This window comes from Salarias fasciatus, unplaced genomic scaffold (genome assembly GCF_902148845.1).
Source record: "Salarias fasciatus unplaced genomic scaffold, fSalaFa1.1, whole genome shotgun sequence".
Lineage (NCBI taxonomy): Eukaryota > Metazoa > Chordata > Actinopteri > Blenniiformes > Blenniidae > Salarias > Salarias fasciatus.
This window is the reverse complement of record NW_021941384.1, coordinates 398500-417500: the sequence shown is the minus strand read 5'-3', so window position 1 is coordinate 417500 and position 19001 is coordinate 398500. Positions and strand designations below refer to the sequence as shown.

Here is a 19001-nt window from a genome sequence, read left to right as displayed (position 1 = left end):
CGGGGACCTGCCGGGACCTGCCGGGACCTGCCGGGACCTGCTGGGGACCTGCTGGGGACCTGCCGGGACCTGCTGGGGACCTGCTGGGGACCTGCTGGGGACCTGCTGGGGACCTGCCGGGGACCTGCTGGGGACCTGCCGGGACCTGCTGGGGACCTGCCGGGACCTGCTGGGGACCTGCTGGGACCTGCTGGGGACCTGCCGGGACCTGCCGGGACCTGCTGGGGACCTGCTGGGACCTGCTGGGACCTGCCGGGACCTGCCGGTCCTTCACGGCGGACTGAACCCGGCTGCTGGTCTTCCTCAGGTCCTGTCCATGGAGAGGAAGCTGGACTTCCTGGTCAACATCTACATCCAGCGAATGGGAATCCCCCAGGCCGAGACCGACGCCTACTTCGGACCCAAAGAGCCGGACCCGGCTCCGCCCTACCACAGCCCGGTGGACCAGCTTGACAAGACCCAGGCGGTCTCCAAGATCCTGCAGTCAGTACCGGCCCCCCATCCAGAACCACCAGAGTCTGTTCAGCTCCTTCCAGACCCCTCAGAACCATAACGTCCCTGCTGGACTCAGCTCTGCTGGAGCCTTCAGAGGACGGCTGGGCCAGGTGGAACCAGACCCAGACCTAGACCTAGACCTAGACCTAGAGCTAGACCTAGGCCCAGACCCAGAAAAAGATACATCAGTTGAGATCACGGTTCCAAAGAGGGGTCGTGATGAGAAGAGGGACCAACAGAAAGCCGACCTGAGACGAGAGACGAGTCGCTTCAGCTCGTCTTCACCTCCAGGGGTCAGCAGAGGGGTGTGTGTGTGTGTGTGTCTCAGTTCGTCAGTCTGTGTGTGTGTGTGTGTGTGGTTGGCCCGTCCTCTCTGCTTCCAGCCTGGTGTCCTCCGTTGCCGTGGCGATGTCCTCCATAGAAGCAGTCCGGAGTAGGAGGGGGTCAGTAGAGGGAGACACAGGGCGACCTCGTGTCCTTCATCTTCTTCCGGGACAATGTTTTGACCACCAGGGGGCGCCAGACGCAGTCAGAGGGTTCTCGGTGTCTGGTTTGTCTGGAAGGAGCCGCTTGACCGTCCGGTTCTCACTGGTTCTCGCTGGTTCTCAGCTGGTTCTCACTGGTTCTCGCTGGTTCTCACTGGTTCTCACTGGTTCTCGCTGGTTCTCAGCTGGTTCTTGGTAGTTCTCACTGGTTCTCAGCTGGTTCTCGCTGGTTCTCGGTAGTTCTCACTGGTTCTCAGCTGGTTCTCACTGGTTCTCTCTGGTTCTCGCTAGTTCTCACTGGTTCTCAGCTGGTTCTCTCTGGTTCTCGCTGGTTCTCGCTAGTTCTCAGCTGGTTCTCGCTAGTTCTCTCTGGTTCTCGCTAGTTCTCTCTGGTTCTCAGCTGGTTCTCTCTGGTTCTCGCTAGTTCTCACTGGTTCTCAGCTGGTTCTCTCTGGTTCTCTCTGGTTCTCGCTAGTTCTCACTGGTTCTCAGCTGGTTCTCTCTGGTTCTCGCTGGTTCTCGCTAGTTCTCAGCTGGTTCTCGCTAGTTCTCTCTGGTTCTCGCTAGTTCTCTCTGGTTCTCAGCTGGTTCTCTCTGGTTCTCGCTAGTTCTCTCTGGTTCTCAGCTGGTTCTCAGCTGGTTCTCGCTGGTTCTCAGCTGGTTCTTGGTAGTTCTCACTGGTTCTCAGCTGGTTCTCGGTAGTTCTCACTGGTTCTCAGCTGGTTCTCGCTGGTTCTCAGCTGGTTCTCGCTAGTTCTCACTGGTTCTCAGCTGGTTCTCACTGGTTCTCTCTGGTTCTCGCTGGTTCTCTCTGGTTCTCGCTAGTTCTCAGCTGGTTCTCGCTAGTTCTCTCTGGTTCTCAGCTGGTTCTCACTGGTTCTCAGCTGGTTCTCACTGGTTCTCTCTGGTTCTCAGCTGGTTCTCGCTAGTTCTCAGCTGGTTCTCGCTAGTTCTCTCTGGTTCTCAGCTGGTTCTCTCTGGTTCTCAGCTGGTTCTCAGCTGTTATTCAGACAGAAGCCGAGTTTAACCGTCTGCCGTCAAATCCGTCCTGCGTCTCAGATCGTCCACAGTCCCCCGTTCTCTTCATGAATCCGAAAATGTAGACATCTTCTGCATCCTCGACGCTCAGCGATGCTAAACATTTGACGCTGTCGACTGACCGCGGGACTCCATTACCCAGCATGCCGAGTTCCGTCAGGGCAGACAGGCTCCTGCACTCCTCCGTGAAAGAATCGTATCAGTTGCGTTGAGAGACCAGCTGATCAGGTCCCTGGTCGACACGTTTCCATTTTGAAGTCAGATGGTCGCTCCAGTCAGACAGACGAGACGGAGACGGGGGGACCATCAATCAATTTATTTTTTCAATCAATTTATCAATCAATCAATCAATCAATCAATCAATCAATGTATTTTTGTACAGCCCAGTATCACAACAGCAGCTGCCTCAGAGGCTTCAAGATGTTACATTGGTTGGTAAAAATAAAAACAGTGAATAAGCAGAATGTTAATATGTCAGATTCACAGTAAGGAGACAAAACGAAGCAACCACCGCCTTAGACCCTCACATCCGGCAAGAACACACTCCAGAAACCCAGTGGGAGAAGAAGAGATCTTGGGGAGAACCACAGTATGGAGGGATCCCTCTCCCAGGGACGGACAGCTTTGGCAACAGCTAGCATGAGACAATAAGAAGTAAAGCCTAGGACAATGTTGAGGACAGTCCGTTGGACGGTCCAGCACAGGAACCATGGATCCCAGAAGTAGAACCAAAGCCAGTTCACGGGCACAGCACAGGGACGGAGGACAGCAGGAGACATCGAAGAGTGTCCGCCTCCTCCGAGAGCCAGCACAGAACCCGAAGACAGAACATCACTCCCATCACCAGAGTGACGGTTCTGTCAGCTTCAGGTTCTGGTTCTGGGTTCTCAGGTTCTGGTTCTGAGCCACCAGCTTCAGGTTCTGGTTCTGGGTTCTCAGGTTCTGGTTCTGAGCCGCCAGCTTCAGGTTCTGGTTCTGGGTTCTCAGGTTCTGGTTCTGAGCCGCCAGCTTCAGGTTCTGGTTCTGGGTTCTCAGGTTCTGGTTCTGAGCCGCCAGCTTCAGGTTCTGGTTCTGGGTTCTCAGGTTCTGGTTCTGAGCCGCCAGCTTCAGGTTCTGTTAGGAGCCGATCGTTGTGATCAGCTGCTCTCCAGAGGGAGAACCTCACCTGTCCTCCTGTCCTCCAGGCCGCCTGCAGACCAGGAGACCGGCTCCGGGACCAGGATGGTCCGGTCCAGCAGCTCCACCGGCCCCCGCAGCGCCCGCCCCTCCTGCCCCGCCTCCACCTCCTGGCAACCAATCAGCTCGCAGCTCAACCAGCACGCCCGGCGTAGTCACGGCAACACGCCCAGCCCGGTGGGAGACGGGTCGCTGGTTCGACTCCCGCCCCCCCCGGCCGGAGAGCGGCCCGGCGGGACCCGGTCGGCCCGGCACGGCGCCGCGGAGCGGGGCAGCAACACCTCCATCTCCATCCCGTCGGTGGACCACGAGGATCTGGACCGGTCCTTCAGCGGGTTCTCCATCTCCCAGTCCCGCGAGAACCTGGACTTCCTCCACGCCAGCTTCTACGGCGGCGGCGGCGGCGGCGGGGGCGGGGGCGGGGCTTCCCGCTGCACCACCAGGCCCTATATCGCCCCGGGGGAGTCCGACTCCGACTCGGAACCCTGCGCTCCGTCGCCACACTCGGATCCTGCCTGGACCGGAACCAAATAGACCTGAACGTCCCGCCGGGGACGAACGTCCCGCCGGGGACGAACGTCCCGCCGGGGACGAGACGCTTTATTCTGAAATCTGCAACGAGTGACGACTCTGAAAAAAAGAAGCTAAACGGTTCTAAACTGCAGAAAATAGGGAACGTTCTGAAACAGGGGTGTCCGAAGTGGGTCCTGGACCCGCGGCCCCGCAGGTCTCCACGTGTCCCTGCTGGTCTCCAGGCGGCCCCGCAGGTCTCCACGTGTCCCTGCTCCAGCACAGCCGAGTCTCATGAAGACTCCAGGCAGTCCAGCAGAAGCCCGGTAACGGGCCTCGCTGGGAGACGTGGAGACCTGGGGGACGCGGCCTCCAGGACCCACTTTGGACACCCCTGGTCTAAAAGTTTCACTGCAGCAAGTCAGGAAACCAACAGGCTGGATGCAGACTCACCAAAATAAAAGCGTGGACTGACAAGAGGTGATTAACAAAGTAAAGTTCATTCAGGACGGAGGAATCCAGTTTTTAAAACGGTTTAGAAAAGTGGCACCAAGTCAAAAAGCTTTCAAATTGTACTCAGTGCTTCTAATTTGAAAATTCTTTTAGGGTTTTGTAATGATCACTTCCTGTTTTGGGTTCACTGCAGTCCTGGTTGCTAGGCTACAGTTGGAACAGTGAGTCTCACATTTCCCAGCAGCCCTGAAGGCAGCACAGCGTCATGTATGTTCAACGTAATAAAAGTTTTGTTCACGAAATACACCTGAAAATGTTTCAATGCTTTTATTTTTCAAAGGAAATGAGATACAAACGCATCCAGACACAAACGGGCGCGGCTCCATCACCGTCACCCGACCCCACACCGTCGGCACACAAAGACAACGTGACTCCGCACAGTCACAAGCCTCACTTCTTCTTCTTCTGGAACCTGCAGACAGAGCAGAACGTCAGCCACCGGGTTCTCCACCTGACCCAGGACGCCCGGAGGACTCACCTGGACTTCCTGTCCAGCCCCAGGCGCTTCCTGTCCTCGAAAGACGGTCTGCAGGCAGACGGTTACAATCAGTGACAAACGGCTACAACCGGACATCTGCGGTCAGGCGGACTGGAACGGCTCAATTCTGCTTTCTGACGGACGCCGTGTGGCTCCGCCCCCTGAGACAGCAGGGGGCGGAGCCACACGGAGGGCGGTCCACACGTCTACGACAAGACAGTCGAAGACGAGGCTCTTCTGCTCCTCATGTGAGAGAAGAGCCGAGCGACGGCGAGCGTCCGTCCCGCGGCGCCGTCAGCTGGAGCTTTTGGTCCACGGCGATTCGACTCCGACTGAACGGACCGACAGACTGAAGCCGAAGAGACGCGACGTGTGAAATCAACACCGTTCTCATGTCCAGGGAACATTCTTGAAGAGAGTCACATTTTTTGTTCATCAAAAACTGACAAAGAAAATAAAAATATCAAAACACGGACGTGAAAATAACTTGAATCCCTGCTGGATTCCTGAAAGACGTCAACTCCGACACATCCGACGGTACCCTGGCCGTGTGACGCTTCCTGTTGTTGGTCAGTGTTTCTGGCAGTTAGCTAACCGCGAATGTTTACGCTTGGAAACACTGAACCAAAACTGGTTCTGGACTTCGTGCGTCCCCATGTCTGAGACCGAGATCCCAGCTCCAAGTTCTCCACGTTGCTAAGGAAACAGACTGTTGATATTTGATGTTTGATTTTTTTTTACCACCTTTTGACTGAACTTAAGGCTGACGCCTGTTTTAAGGCCTTAATTTTGAAAAATCTTATTTAAAACTTTTTTAGGACCTATGGATACCCTGAGTCACAGACAGAGGGCTACAGTCAGACAGACAATCCAGCTCTGAGCCCCGGGCGCAGAGCAGTCCTGTAGAACACTCCTCTGTTGATCTTGTTGATCTCGTCACTAATCCTGCTCCCGGATTTTTACAAGTCCAGCATGGAGGTTTACCTAGGCTAACAGAGACTGAGTCTGTCCAAAGTGCTCAAAGCATTAGAACAAAGTCAATGGGTAAAAAGATTAACATCTGTAAGAGACAGAATAACTCTTCCAGTAGGAAATACATAAAATGTGTTCTACTAAACATTAGAGCAATCTCCACTAAATCTCTGTTAGTTAATGACCTTATCGGTGACAATAACATTGATCTCCTTGCTCTAACAGAAACTTGGCTCCAGCAAGATGATTATGTGAGGCTCAATGAATGTACCCCTCCAACCTATGTTAATTTCCAAACAGCTAGATCAACAGGTGGAGGTGGAGGTGTGGCAGTGATATCCCACTCCAGTCTTCTTCTTAAACCCAAAACTAATGTTAAATTCAACTCTTTTGAAAGCTTAATACTAACGCTTACTTGTCCAAATTGGAAGAATCAAAAAGCTGTGCTATTAATTATTGTGTATCGACCTCCTGGTCCTTACTCTGACTTTTTAACTGAGTTCTCAGAGTTTTTAAGCAATATAGTATTGACTCATAACAAGATCCTTATAATAGGTGACTTTAACATCCATGTGGATGATTCTGGTGACAGTTTGAGTAATGCGTTTATTGCAGTATTAGATAGTATCGGTTTCACTCATAATGTTGATGAATCCACTCATAGTCACAAGCACACCCTGGATCTGGTCTTAACATATGGGATAGAGGTCAGTGACCTAAATGTTCTCCCTCAGAACCCCATACTCTCAGACCATTTTTTAATTACTTTTCAGGTTTTGATTGAAGACTACTGTGCTCAAAAAGATAAAATTCAGCTGATACGGACATTATCTGAAAAATCTGTGGCTCGGTACAAAGAATTGATCCAGCCTGCATTTGCTGCATTATCTTGTGAACTCACAGAAATGAGCTTATTGACCAGTGGTGATAATAGTGATCAGTTTGTTGACAGTGCTATGCACTCACTAAAATCTGCCCTTGACGTAGTGGCTCCGTTGCAGCTGAAAACCAATCGACCCAGGCGCGTTGCTCCATGGTTTAATTCTGAAACCCGTGTTCTCAAACAAAAAACTCGGCAATTAGAAAGACTGTGGCGTAAATCTAAATCAGAACAATCTCTGAAGGCCTGGAAATGTAGCTTGCTAAGCTATAAACAAACTCTTTTTAAAGCCAAGACATTATATTACTCTTGTTTAATAGAAATAAACAAAAATAACCCTCGGTTTCTGTTCAACACTGTAGCCAGACTGACAAACAGTCATACTGTAGTGGAACCAGTAATCCCAGAATATTTAAACTGCCATGACTTTCTTAAATTCTTTAATGATAAAATCATAACCATCAGAGGTAAAATCAGTGAAGCGCTTTCCTCAGATCAAGCTCAGGGAATCCAGCCACTGCCTCCACCTGAAATACCTGAAATACTAGATAGTTTCTCATTAGTAAATGGGGCTGAGATTACTTCGATTGTAATGTCTTCTAAAACCTCGACCTGTCTCCTCGATCCAATTCCAACTAAGCTTTTCAAAGATATTCTTCCAGTTATCTTAAATACGATCATAACTATAATAAATACGTCTCTAGAAATTGGCTATGTGCCACAGTCATTTAAATTCGCAGTAATCAAACCACTGCTGAAAAAACCTAATCTTGATCCTGATATTCTAGCTAACTACAGACCGATATCAAATCTGCCTTTTATTTCAAAAGTCCTGGAAAAAGTTGTGGTTAAACAGCTTTACCGCCACCTACAGGACAATAGTTTATTTGAGAAATGTCAGTCAGGATATAGAGCTTATCACAGCACTGAGACTGCGTTAGTTAAAGTCACTAATGACTTGCTATTGGCGGCTGACGCAGGTCTAGTCTCAGTCCTGGTTCTCCTAGACCTCAGTGCAGCTTTTGATACAATCGACCACAATATTCTCCTGCAGAGGTTAGAATGTGAGGTTGGCATCAGAGGAAAAGCCCTCTGCTGGTTCAAATCCTATTTATCTAATAGGTACCAATTTGTTCACGTTAACCAACAGTCCTCACCGTGCTCCCAGGGCAGTTATGGGGTTCCTCAAGGGTCCGTGCTCGGGCCAATTTTATTTCTGTTATATATGCTTCCTTTAGGGAACATAATTAGAAGTCACGATATCAATTTTCATTGCTATGCAGATGACACACAACTGTATTTATCTATGAAACCTGATCAAACTAATCAAACAGACAGACTCAGTGACTGTATCAGAGAAATTAAATCCTGGATGACTACGAACTATCTCCGTCTGAATCCTGGCAAAACAGAGGTCATTATACTAGGCCCCCATAAACTGAGAGAGTGTCTATCTGAACAGATTATCACCTTAGATAACGTCAGTGTATCCTCCTCCTCTACTGTGAGGAACCTCGGGGTCTTATTTGATCAGGATATCTCCTTTAAAGCACACATCAACCTGGCTTGTAAAACAGCATATTTCCACTTGCGCAACATAGCTAAAATAAGAAACATTCTACCGAGAAGCGATGCAGAAAAACTCATCCATGCATTTGTTTCTACTAGACTGGACTACTGCAACTCCCTTCTCGCAGCCTGCCCAAAAAGTGTATTAAAAAACTTTCAGTTGGTTCAAAATGCAGCCGCCAGATTATTAACTGGAACTAGAAGACGTGAACACATTACTCCCGTTCTAAAATCTCTTCACTGGCTTCCTGTCGAGTTTAGAGTTAGATTTAAAATCCTTCTCCTCACTTACAAAATCCTAAATGGGATGGCTCCAACCTATCTCCAAGATGCTTTAACGCCTTATCAACCAATCAGAGCACTTCGCTCTCAAAATGCAGGGTTACTGGTGACTCCTAGAGTCTCTAATGGACACTAGGTGGAAGAGCCTTTAGCTATCAGGCACCATTTTTATGGAACCAGCTTCCAAGTGGTGTCAAAGAGGCAGACACAGTCTCCACATTTAAGGTGAGGCTCAAGACATTTCTCTTCGATGCAGCCTATGATCAGGTCAGCTAGGGACTCTAAACTAAACTAAACTAAACTAAACTAAACTAAACTAAACTAAACTAAACTAAACTAAACTAAACTAAACTAAACTAAACTAAACTAAACTAAACTAAACTAAACTAAACTAAACTAAACTAAACTAAACCAAACCAAACCAAACCAAACCAAACCAAACTAAACTAAACTAAACTAAACTAAACTAAACTAAACTAAACTAAACTAAACCAAACCAAACCAAACCAAACTAAACCAAACCAAACTAAAGTAAACCAAACTAAACTATAGTAAACCTAACCAAACTAAACCAAACCAAACCAAACCAAACCAAACCAAACCAAACTAAACTAAACTAAACTAAACTAAACTAAACCAAACCAAACCAAACTAAAGTAAACCAAACTAAACTATAGTAAACCTAACCAAACTAAACCAAACCAAACCAAACCAAACTAAACTAAACTAAACTAAACTAAACTAAACCAAACCAAACTAAAGTAAACCAAACTAAACTATAGTAAACCTAACCAAACTAAACCAAACCAAACCAAACCAAACTAAACTAAACTAAACTAAACTAAACTAAACTAAACTAAACCAAACCAAACTAAAGTAAACCAAACTAAACTATAGTAAACCTAACCAAACTAAACCAAACCAAACCAAACTAAACTAAACTAAACTAAACTAAACCAAACCAAACTAAACTAAACTAAACTAAACTAAACTAAACTAAACTAAACTAAACTAAACTAAACTAAACTAAACCAAACCAAACCAAACCAAACCAAACTAAACTAAACTAAACTAAACTAACTAAATACTAGTTTAAACAGTTAAGTATCCACAAAGCTGCCCTAGGAGCTAGAATGCTGTGGGAAGTACGGTGCACTGAGCCCTGTCCTCTAATGTCTGAATGTTATTCCCTTTAGTCCCTTCATTGCTTTTCCCCTGCTGTCCCCCCCTTCGAGGGGGAGTCTTCTCCAGTTTCAGTTGCTGACTCCACTATTACGAAGGCCTACGAACAAGCTCCGTCCGGACCGGGAGGACACCCCTGTCGGTCCTGCCCGTGGACTGGCTTCGGTTCTACTGCTGGGATCCGTGGTTCCTGTGCTGGACCGTCCAACGAACTGTCCTCAACATTGTCCTAGGCTTTACTTCTTATTGTCTCATGCTAGCTGTTGCCAAAGCTGTCCGTCCCTGGGAGAGGGATCCCTCCATACTGTGGTTCTCCCAAGATCTCTTCTTCTCCCACTGGGTTTCTGGAGTTTTTTCTTGCCGGATGTGAGGGTCTAAGGCGGTGGTTGCTTCGTTCTGTCTCGTTACTGTAAATCTGACATTTTAACATGATGCTTATTCACTGTTTTTATTTTTACCAACCAATGTAACATCTTGAAGCCTCTGAGGCAGCTGCTGTTGACATACTGGGCTGTACAAAAATACATTGATTGATTGATTGAGTAACGAATACAGTCAGACAGCTACTGTCAGACAGACGGCTACAGTTAAACAAATACAGACAGCTACAGTCAGACGGCTACAGTCAGACAGATTACTATATTCAGACAGAGGACTACAGTCGGACGGCTACAGTCACAGACGACTACAGCCAGAGAGACAAATACAGTCACAGACGGCTACAACCAGACATAGGACTACAGTCAGACGGCTACAGTCAGACAGACGGCTACAGTCACAGAAGTACACACTCACCCAGATCTGTAGAGTTTCAGACTCTTCTTGCTGGTGTTGGTCAGCTCTTTATCAAACACAGACTTCTTTCCTCCTTTTCCTGCCTTCTGATTGGCTGCTGCAGACAGTTTGAAGAATGTTTCAGTGACAACAACCAGAAACACCCCAAACAACAACCAGAAACACCCCAAACGTTGGAATCCAGAAGACGGATCAGGGGAACACAGCAAATACATTTTCTATTGATCACTACGTGATCTGCTGCATCAAGACAAAGAGAAAGAGAGTGAGTGAGTGAGTGAGTGAGTGAGTGAGTGAGGCTCCGCCCCCTCCCACCTTTAGCAGGAGTGTCCTCCTCCATCATGGCCCGGGCTCTCTTGGGTCGTCTCTCCCTCTTGGCTGCTCGCTCAGCAAACATCTGGGCCTTCAGGATCTCGAACTGAGCGCGCTCCTCAGACTGACACACACACACACACACACACACACACACACACACACACACACACACACAGGTAAGCCTGGACTGCACCGTGACCTGGACGTGGTCCCGGGTTTCTCCGTACCGTCAGCTCTTTCTTGCGACCGTCCTTCACGAACTTCTCTCTCTTCTTCTTCCCTCTCAGAGCCAAATCAAACTCCTGCAGAGCCTTGGACACTGAAACAGAGCGCGCACACACACACACACACACACACAGACACACACACACACACACACACACGGTTGCCTCAAAAGGTTGAGCGACTCCACATGAAGCTGAGGCTTCCGTCACTTTTGTCCAGGTCTGTTTCTTGAGTTTGTTTTTTTAAATAATTCTGTTGAACCTGCTGGAAAAGCAACGTCTGACTTTCACTGGTTACATTTCATAGAATTTTTTTCATTGCTGCTTTTGTCAGATTCAAGTTGTTTCTCTGTGAACTTTTCTTTCATTAAATGAAGGAACCAACAGCTTCGTCCACGTCTGTCTTTGACGATATAAAGGAAGCTGGTCAGACGGTCACCAACGACTCTGGAGTCAAAATTAAAAAACAGACATTGATAACCTGAATAATGATCAGATGCTTAAAACTCTGTTCCCCTGAGGGCTGAAGGATTCATTGCATTTGCAATAATGTGGTGATATGATAAAACGCGATTTCCTAATCGCAACGTGTGCGATTGAAATGTAGTCACGTGACACAAACGGAAGCGGTAACCTGAAGCGCAGTCACCAAGAGATACAGTAGGTGGCGGTATGCACCGAAGTTGTTGGTCGCCACCCGCCATTGCTCCAAAGAAGAAGAGGAACCAACTGAAGCGAGAGGAGCGCCGTGACGGATTGGCCGACATCCACTGCCCTCTGCTCTGCTTTGTGCCTCTGGTCCTCAGAAACTACTGAGACGTTCGTCCCGAGGAGGAGCAGCACAGCAGCTGTGTGGGATTACTTCGGATTTAAAAAAGAGGATGCAGCGCCACGTCAAGTGTTGTGCAGAGCGTGTCGTGCCACCACTGCCACAACCGGCGCTAACAAAACAAATCTGTTCCAACACTTGAAAAAATATCACTGTGCCTCTTATGATGCCTGCAAAGCGAAAACGCCGAGCCGCAGTACCGTTAGGCCAGGCACCAGACAGGAATCGCTCCCCAGATGTTTGAGAGCGTTACTCCGTATGAGCGCACGTCAAGGCGACACGGGGAAATCACGCGGGCGATCACTCACTTCCTGGATGCAGACATGGCGCCTCTCAGCGCGGTGATCTATCGCCGTGTTTATCGAAGTATAACACATCGAATGTGTCGGTTAGTATTCAGACAGCCTAATAATAATCATAATAATCATAATAATCATACATAATGCACTTCTCTGAAAAGTGACTGAATTCATTCTTTCTCCCGCTCATGTTGAGTGAAGTGTGTACTGATTGATGCGGCGCTCGTCTGCATCCGTCCTCTGCTCTGAGGACAGCCGTGCAGACGTATTTCAGAATGACAGAATTATTTCAGGGCATTGACGACTCCGAGCCTTGCATCACAAAACTCAAATCACACGGCTTTTTTAAAATTTCTTTCAGAAAATGCACTCAAAGACGGCAGAGCGTGAAGGGCAGCAGCGCAGCGCAGGAAGCTGGCGGGAACAAAAGGCCGCCCCGACGGAGGCCCAGAGGAGCCTCGCAGCCTGGTACCGAGTGTCCATCCAGTGTCCATCCAGTGTCCATCCAGTGTCCATCCAGTGTCCATCCAGTGTCCATCCAGTGTCCATCCAGTGTCCATCCAGTGTCCATCCAGTGTCCATCCAGACGGGGATCGAAAGAACGGATGACCGCCCGAACAGGCCGGAGCCTGGGGCTCGATACGCTCACCCCCCACTCCCGCCTCCAAGGCGTCCATGTTGGAGTCGATCCGCAGGGCGCTGCGTCCTCCACCGGAATTCACCGACGCTCCTCCTGGAGAGGAGTATCCGAGTATCTCCGACCTCGAGCCGGCGCGCCACCTTTTTTCCACTTCGGTCCAGGCCGCAGATGTTGAGGACGCCGATCTGACAAAGTGCTGGCACACCTCAACAGCACGAACGGAGAAGCAGACATCCAGGAGCTGGTGGGTTTCCCGTCTCCTGGACCCGAGGTTCACCGCCGAGCTCTGACAGCGTCCTGTCGTCAAGGCCGGACTGAAGGACGAGCTGGTCGACGGGGCTGAACGCACTCATCCTCCGGCAAATTCTGATGACCGATTTCTCAAAAAGTTCCTGTAAAATCTAACGGGAAAACTAACGGCTGTGTTTATCAGCGACCGGGGGAGGAGGCCCGCCGGGCAGGAGGCGAACCTGGAGCGGCGCGCCGCGACCCGACCCGCCACGGCAGTCCCGCGACTCCGAGGCGCAGAGGCAGAGGGTCCAACGCCGGCCCCCGCCGCTGAGCGGGGCAGCCGGCCCGTCTGCGGAGCCGCCGCCGCGCTCAGCTGCGCTCAGCTGCGCTCGCTCGTCTCTGCAGCCGGCCAAATAACCGAATCACCGAGGCCGGCAGTGCCTTGCTCAATGGCTCAGTGTGAAGGTTCGTCTGTGTTGCGTGGTACTGCAATGTTCTTTTGAAAAGTAAGGTTGATAATACTGAAATTGGTTTCTTTGTTTTGCCGAATGTAAAAGAGCTTTTGTTTTTTATTTAGAACTTTATTCTGATTCTACCAAATCTTTTCAAACTGTCAAATTCTCGGCTTCAGCTGTGTGAAACGCTGCTGCTTTGGGAGCGACGCCGATTGTTTTATACAGTCAAAGTGCTTGTTCTCATGTTTCTTTAGCATTTAAATAAAAATCCCATTTATTTAAAGTCGTACATCTGATCATTTGATTCATACAAATGGAAAAACATTTCACACTGAACAGGTTTCATGTTGTGTTGCTCATATTTAAAACAAACATTTATGGAAAAAAGAAGATAAAACAATAAAATCGCATTTTAAATCGCAATCGCAATATTAAGGGAAAAAAATCACAACTAGATTATTTTCCCAAATCGTTCAGCCCCAGTTCCCCTCGACGGAGCCTCAGCGCCCCCTGCTGGCCCACCCTGCTCTGAAGAACTGCTGCAAACCGTCCCCGTCTGTCCACAGACTCTCAGACCGTCCCCGTCTGTCCACAGACTCTCAGACCGTCCCCGTCTGTCCAGACTCTCAGACCGTCCCCGTCTGTCCACAGACTCTCAGACCGTCCCCGTCTGTCCACAGACTCTCTGACCGTCCCCGTCTGTCCACAGACTCTCAGACCGTCCCCGTCTGTCCACAGACTCTCAGACCGTCCCCGTCTGTCCTGACTCTCAGACCGTCCCCGTCTGTCCAGACTCTCAGACCGTCCCCGTCTGTCCTGACTCTCAGACCGTCCCCGTCTGTCCACAGACTCTCAGACCGTCCCCGTCTGTCCACAGACTCTCAGACCGTCCCCGTCTGTCCACAGACTCTCAGACCGTCCCCGTCTGTCCTGACTCTCAGACCGTCCCCGTCTGTCCAGACTCTCAGACCGTCCCCGTCTGTCCACAGACTCTCAGACCGTCCCCGTCTGTCCAGACTCTCAGACCGTCCCCGTCTGTCCACAGACTCTCAGACCGTCCCCGTCTGTCCTGACTCTCAGACCGTCCCCGTCTGTCCACAGACTCTCAGACCGTCCCCGTCTGTCCACAGACTCTCAGACCGTCCCCGTCTGTCCCCGTCTCCTCTGCTCTGGAGCTGCTTCCTCCCTACAGAGTCTCTGCATCACGTGACCCGGGGGTCGGCGACCGGAGGACCGCCGCCATGTTGGAGTGAAAACAGGAAGTGACACGGTTTGATTACATGCAGCAGTGGTGTTGGTGTTGTTTAGCGCTGAACATGTGGACTGATCAGGAGAGCGGGGACGCTGCTGTGTTGTCAGATCGAGTGGACAATCTGGACGTAACACAAAGACCGGTACCGGGAGGAACGACGGACTTCAGGCTGCAGCAGGACCCGGACCTGACGCCAGCCGCCTGTCCAGCCATGCGGGGCCGAGACTCCAGAACCCCCGACCTGGAGAACGCCGACATTTATTATCTAATGGAGCGTTCTTCTGCGTACACTGAAGCAGCGATGAGGGAGACCCAGAGCCCGGGTCCATACAGGACTTCTGGGTCCATACAGGACTTCTGGGTCCATACAGGACTTCTGGGTCCATACAGGACTTCTGGGTCCATACAGGACTTCTGGGTCCATACAGGACTTCTGGGTCCATACAGGACTTCTGGGTCCATACAGGACTTCTGGGTCAAACCAAACCAAATCAAATCCAATTTTATTTGTAGCCCTTCACACACAAAAAGTGACCAAAGTGCTTTACAGTGAGATAAAAGCAATAAAATCGTAACAACTAAAACACATAAAACAGATGTACAAATGGAGATTTTGTCCAAGATCAAGTAAAAGGAGCTGAAAATGAAACCAGATCAGCTCTGTTGGAGCGGCCAGCGTTCAGAAGCTCAGTCGGGCGGGGAGCGAGGCGCTCAGCGCTCTAAAGCTCGTCCGGAGTTTTGAAAGAGAGGTTTTTTTTTTAATCCAGCGTCTGGAGGCTCCGCCCTCCCTCTGCTTTCATGAGGACCAAGCCACGCCCCTTTAACTGTGCACGAGGCACGGCCGGTATGAGACGCTGACGGTACGACAACCTGAGGCTAAAATATCACGGTTTCACGTCTTATGATGGCAGCTCGAAAATGTGCACTTTGAAAGTCTGTATTTAAAAAAAAAAGGGAAAAACGTTTCAATTGAACAGTCTTTTATTTTTTCTGTTTTTCTGTTTGTTTTTTCTGTCCTAAAAATAAAAAAAATAAGACAAAATAAAACATCACACGTGCGTCTCTCTTCCTCACGTCTTGTTAGCGAGTGATCAGTTATCTATCTCCGCAATAAAGACTGATGAAAGAAATAAGTTGTAGATAACTGATTTTTCACTGAGGCAGATTTGGTAACTAGCTCGTTACCATGCCTGCCTCATATTAAAACAGTTACTAAAAGGTAGAGCTGAAGAGAAGGTAAGATGTGGTCGTTACATCTGCCTCGGTAACGAGCTCATCTGACTGCAGCCAGGCGCCAACGCGCTCCTTCATGTCAAGACAGCCTGCAGCCAGGCGCCAACGCGCTCCTTCATGTCAAGACAGCCTGCAGCCAGGCGCCGACGCGCTCCGTCATGTCAAGACAGCCTGCAGCCAGGCGCCAACAAGCTCCGTCATGTCAAGACAGCCTGCAGCCAGGCGCCAACAAGCTCCGTCATGTCAAGACAGCCTGCAGCCAGGCGCCGACGCGCTCCGTCATGTCAAGACAGCCTGCAGCCAGGCGCCAACAAGCTCCTTCATGTCAAGACAGCCTGCAGCCAGGCGCCGACGCGCTCCGTCATGTCAAGACAGCCTGCAGCCAGGCGCCGACGCGCCCCGTCATGTCAAGACAGCCTGCAGCCAGGCGCCGACGCGCTCCGTCATGTCAAGACAGCCTGCAGCCAGGCGCCGACGCGCTCCGTCATGTCAAGACAGCCTGCAGCCAGGCGCCAACGCGCTCCGTCATGTCAAGACAGCCTGCAGCCAGGCGCCGACGCGCTCCGTCATGTCAAGACAGCCTGCAGCCAGGCGCCGACGCGCTCCGTCATGTCAAGACAGCCTGCAGCCAGGCGCCAACAAGCTCCGTCATGTCAAGACAGCCTGCAGCCAGGCGCCAACGTGCTCCTTCATGTCAAGACAGCCTGCAGCCAGGCGCCAACGTGCTCCGTCATGTCAAGACAGCCTGCAGCCAGGCGCCGACGCGCTCCGTCATGTCAAGACAGCCTGCAGCCAGGCGCCAACAAGCTCCGTCATGTCAAGACAGCCTGCAGCCAGGCGCCGACGCGCTCCGTCATGTCAAGACAGCCTGCAGCCAGGCGCCGACGCGCTCCGTCATGTCAAGACAGCCTGCAGCCAGGCGCCAACGCGCTCCTTCATGTCAAGACAGCCTGCAGCCAGGCGCCGACGCGCTCCGTCATGTCAAGACAGCCTGCAGCCAGGCGCCAACGCGCTCCTTCATGTCAAGACAGCCTGCAGCCAGGCGCCAACAAGCTCCTTCATGTCAAGACAGCCTGCAGCCAGGCGCCGACGCGCTCCGTCATGTCAAGACAGCCTGCAGCCAGGCGCCGACGCGCTCCGTCATGTCAAGACAGCCTGCAGCCAGGCGCCAACGCGCTCCTTCATGTCAAGACAGCCTGCAGCCAGGCGCCAACAAGCTCCATCATGTCAAGACAGCCTGCAGCCAGGCGCCGACGCGCTCCGTCATGTCAAGACAGCCTGCAGCCAGGCGCCAACGCGCACCTTCATGTCAAGACAGCCTGCAGCCAGGCGCCAACGCGCTCCTTCATGTCAAGACAGCCTGCAGCCAGGCGCCGACGCGCTCCGTCATGTCAAGACAGCCTGCAGCCAGGCGCCAACGCGCTCCTTCATGTCAAGACAGCCTGCAGCCAGGCGCCGACGCGCTCCGTCATGTCAAGACAGCCTGCAGCCAGGCGCCAACGCGCACCTTCATGTCAAGACAGCCTGCAGCCAGGCGCCAACGCGCTCCTTCATGTCAAGACAGCCTGCAGCCAGGCGCCGACGCGCTCCGTCATGTCAAGACAGCCTGCAGCCAGGCGCCAACGCGCTCCTTCATGTCAAGACAGCCTGCAGCCAGGCGCCAACAAGCTCCTTCATGTCAAGACAGCCTGCAGCCAGGCGCCGACGCGCTCCGTCATGTCAAGACAGCCTGCAGCCAGGCGCCGACGCGCTCCGTCATGTCAAGACAGCCTGCAGCCAGGCGCCGACGCGCTCCTTCATGTCAAGACAGCCTGCAGCCAGGCGCCAACAAGCTCCGTCATGTCAAGACAGCCTGCAGCCAGGCGCCGACGCGCTCCGTCATGTCAAGACAGCCTGCAGCCAGGCGCCGACGCGCTCCGTCATGTCAAGACAGCCTGCAGCCAGGCGCCGACGCGCTCCTTCATGTCAAGACAGCCTGCAGCCAGGCGCCGACGTGCTCCGTCATGTCAAGACAGCCTGCAGCCAGGCGCCAACGTGCTCCTTCATGTCAAGACAGCCTGCAGCCAGGCGCCAACAAGCTCCGTCATGTCAAGACAGCCTGCAGCCAGGCGCCAACGTGCTCCTTCATGTCAAGACAGCCTGCAGCCAGGCGCCAACGTGCTCCGTCATGTCAAGACAGCCTGCAGCCAGGCGCCGACGCGCTCCGTCATGTCAAGACAGCCTGCAGCCAGGCGCCAACAAGCTCCGTCATGTCAAGACAGCCTGCAGCCAGGCGCCGACGTGCTCCTTCATGTCAAGACAGCCTGCAGCCAGGCGCCGACGCGCTCCGTCATGTCAAGACAGCCTGCAGCCAGGCGCCAACGGGCTCCGTCATGTCAAGACAGCCTGCAGCCAGGCGCCAACAAGCTCCGTCATGTCAAGACAGCCTGCAGCCAGGCGCCGACGTGCTCCTTCATGTCAAGACAGCCTGCAGCCAGGCGCCAACGCGCTCCTTCATGTCAAGACAGCCTGCAGCCAGGCGCCAACAAGCTCCTTCATGTCAAGACAGCCTGCAGCCAGGCGCCGACGCGCTCCGTCATGTCAAGACAGCCTGCAGCCAGGCGCCAACGTGCTCCTTCATGTCAAGACAGCCTGCAGCCAGGCGCCGACGTGCTCCTTCATGTCAAGACAGCCTGCAGCCAGGCGCCAACAAGCTCCGTCATGTCAAGACAGCCTGCAGCCAGGCGCCAACAAGCTCCGTCATGTCAAGACAGCCTGCAGCCAGGCGCCAACAAGCTCCGTCATGTCAAGACAGCCTGCAGCCAGGCGCCAACAAGCTCCTTCATGTCAAGACAGCCTGCAGCCAGGCGCCGACGCGCTCCGTCATGTCAAGACAGCCTGCAGCCAGGCGCCGACGCGCTCCGTCATGTCAAGACAGCCTGCAGCCAGGCGCCAACAAGCTCCTTCATGTCAAGACAGCCTGCAGCCAGGCGCCGACGCGCTCCGTCATGTCAAGACAGCCTGCAGCCAGGCGCCAACAAGCTCCTTCATGTCAAGACAGCCTGCAGCCAGGCGCCGACGCGCTCCTTCATGTCAAGACAGCCTGCAGCCAGGCGCCAACAAGCTCCTTCATGTCAAGACAGCCTGCAGCCAGGCGCCGATGCGCTCC

At 51.9% G+C, this 19001-nt stretch overlaps 2 protein-coding genes across 4 annotated transcripts in view; one reads left to right on the top strand and one right to left on the bottom strand.

Moving 5' to 3' along the window:
- The window catches only part of LOC115385406 (potassium voltage-gated channel subfamily KQT member 2-like), a gene marked incomplete at its 5' end in the record, with an annotated part of 19868 nt that extends 15415 nt beyond the window's left edge, over positions 1-4453 (top strand). The window contains 2 exons of the mRNA XM_030087393.1: positions 308-483; positions 3203-4453. Coding sequence (XP_029943253.1) covers positions 308-483; positions 3203-3728 — 702 coding nt within the window. The remainder of the gene's footprint in view (positions 1-307; positions 484-3202) is intronic.
- A 16-nt stretch (positions 4454-4469) lies between these two features.
- ddx27 (DEAD (Asp-Glu-Ala-Asp) box polypeptide 27) overlaps positions 4470-19001 on the bottom strand; it is a 42311-nt gene continuing 27779 nt past the window's right edge. For 2 of the 3 annotated variants that reach the window (XM_030087399.1, XM_030087400.1), the window contains exons 17-21: positions 10918-11009; positions 10691-10811; positions 10376-10472; positions 4696-4743; positions 4470-4629 (exon numbers count right to left, since the gene is read on the bottom strand). In XM_030087399.1, the coding sequence (XP_029943259.1) occupies positions 4608-4629; positions 4696-4743; positions 10376-10472; positions 10691-10811; positions 10918-11009 (380 nt within the window). In that variant the 3' untranslated portion in view covers positions 4470-4607. The remainder of the gene's footprint in view (positions 4630-4695; positions 4744-10375; positions 10473-10690; positions 10812-10917; positions 11010-19001) is intronic. The other variant, XM_030087401.1, reaches the window with a different exon arrangement.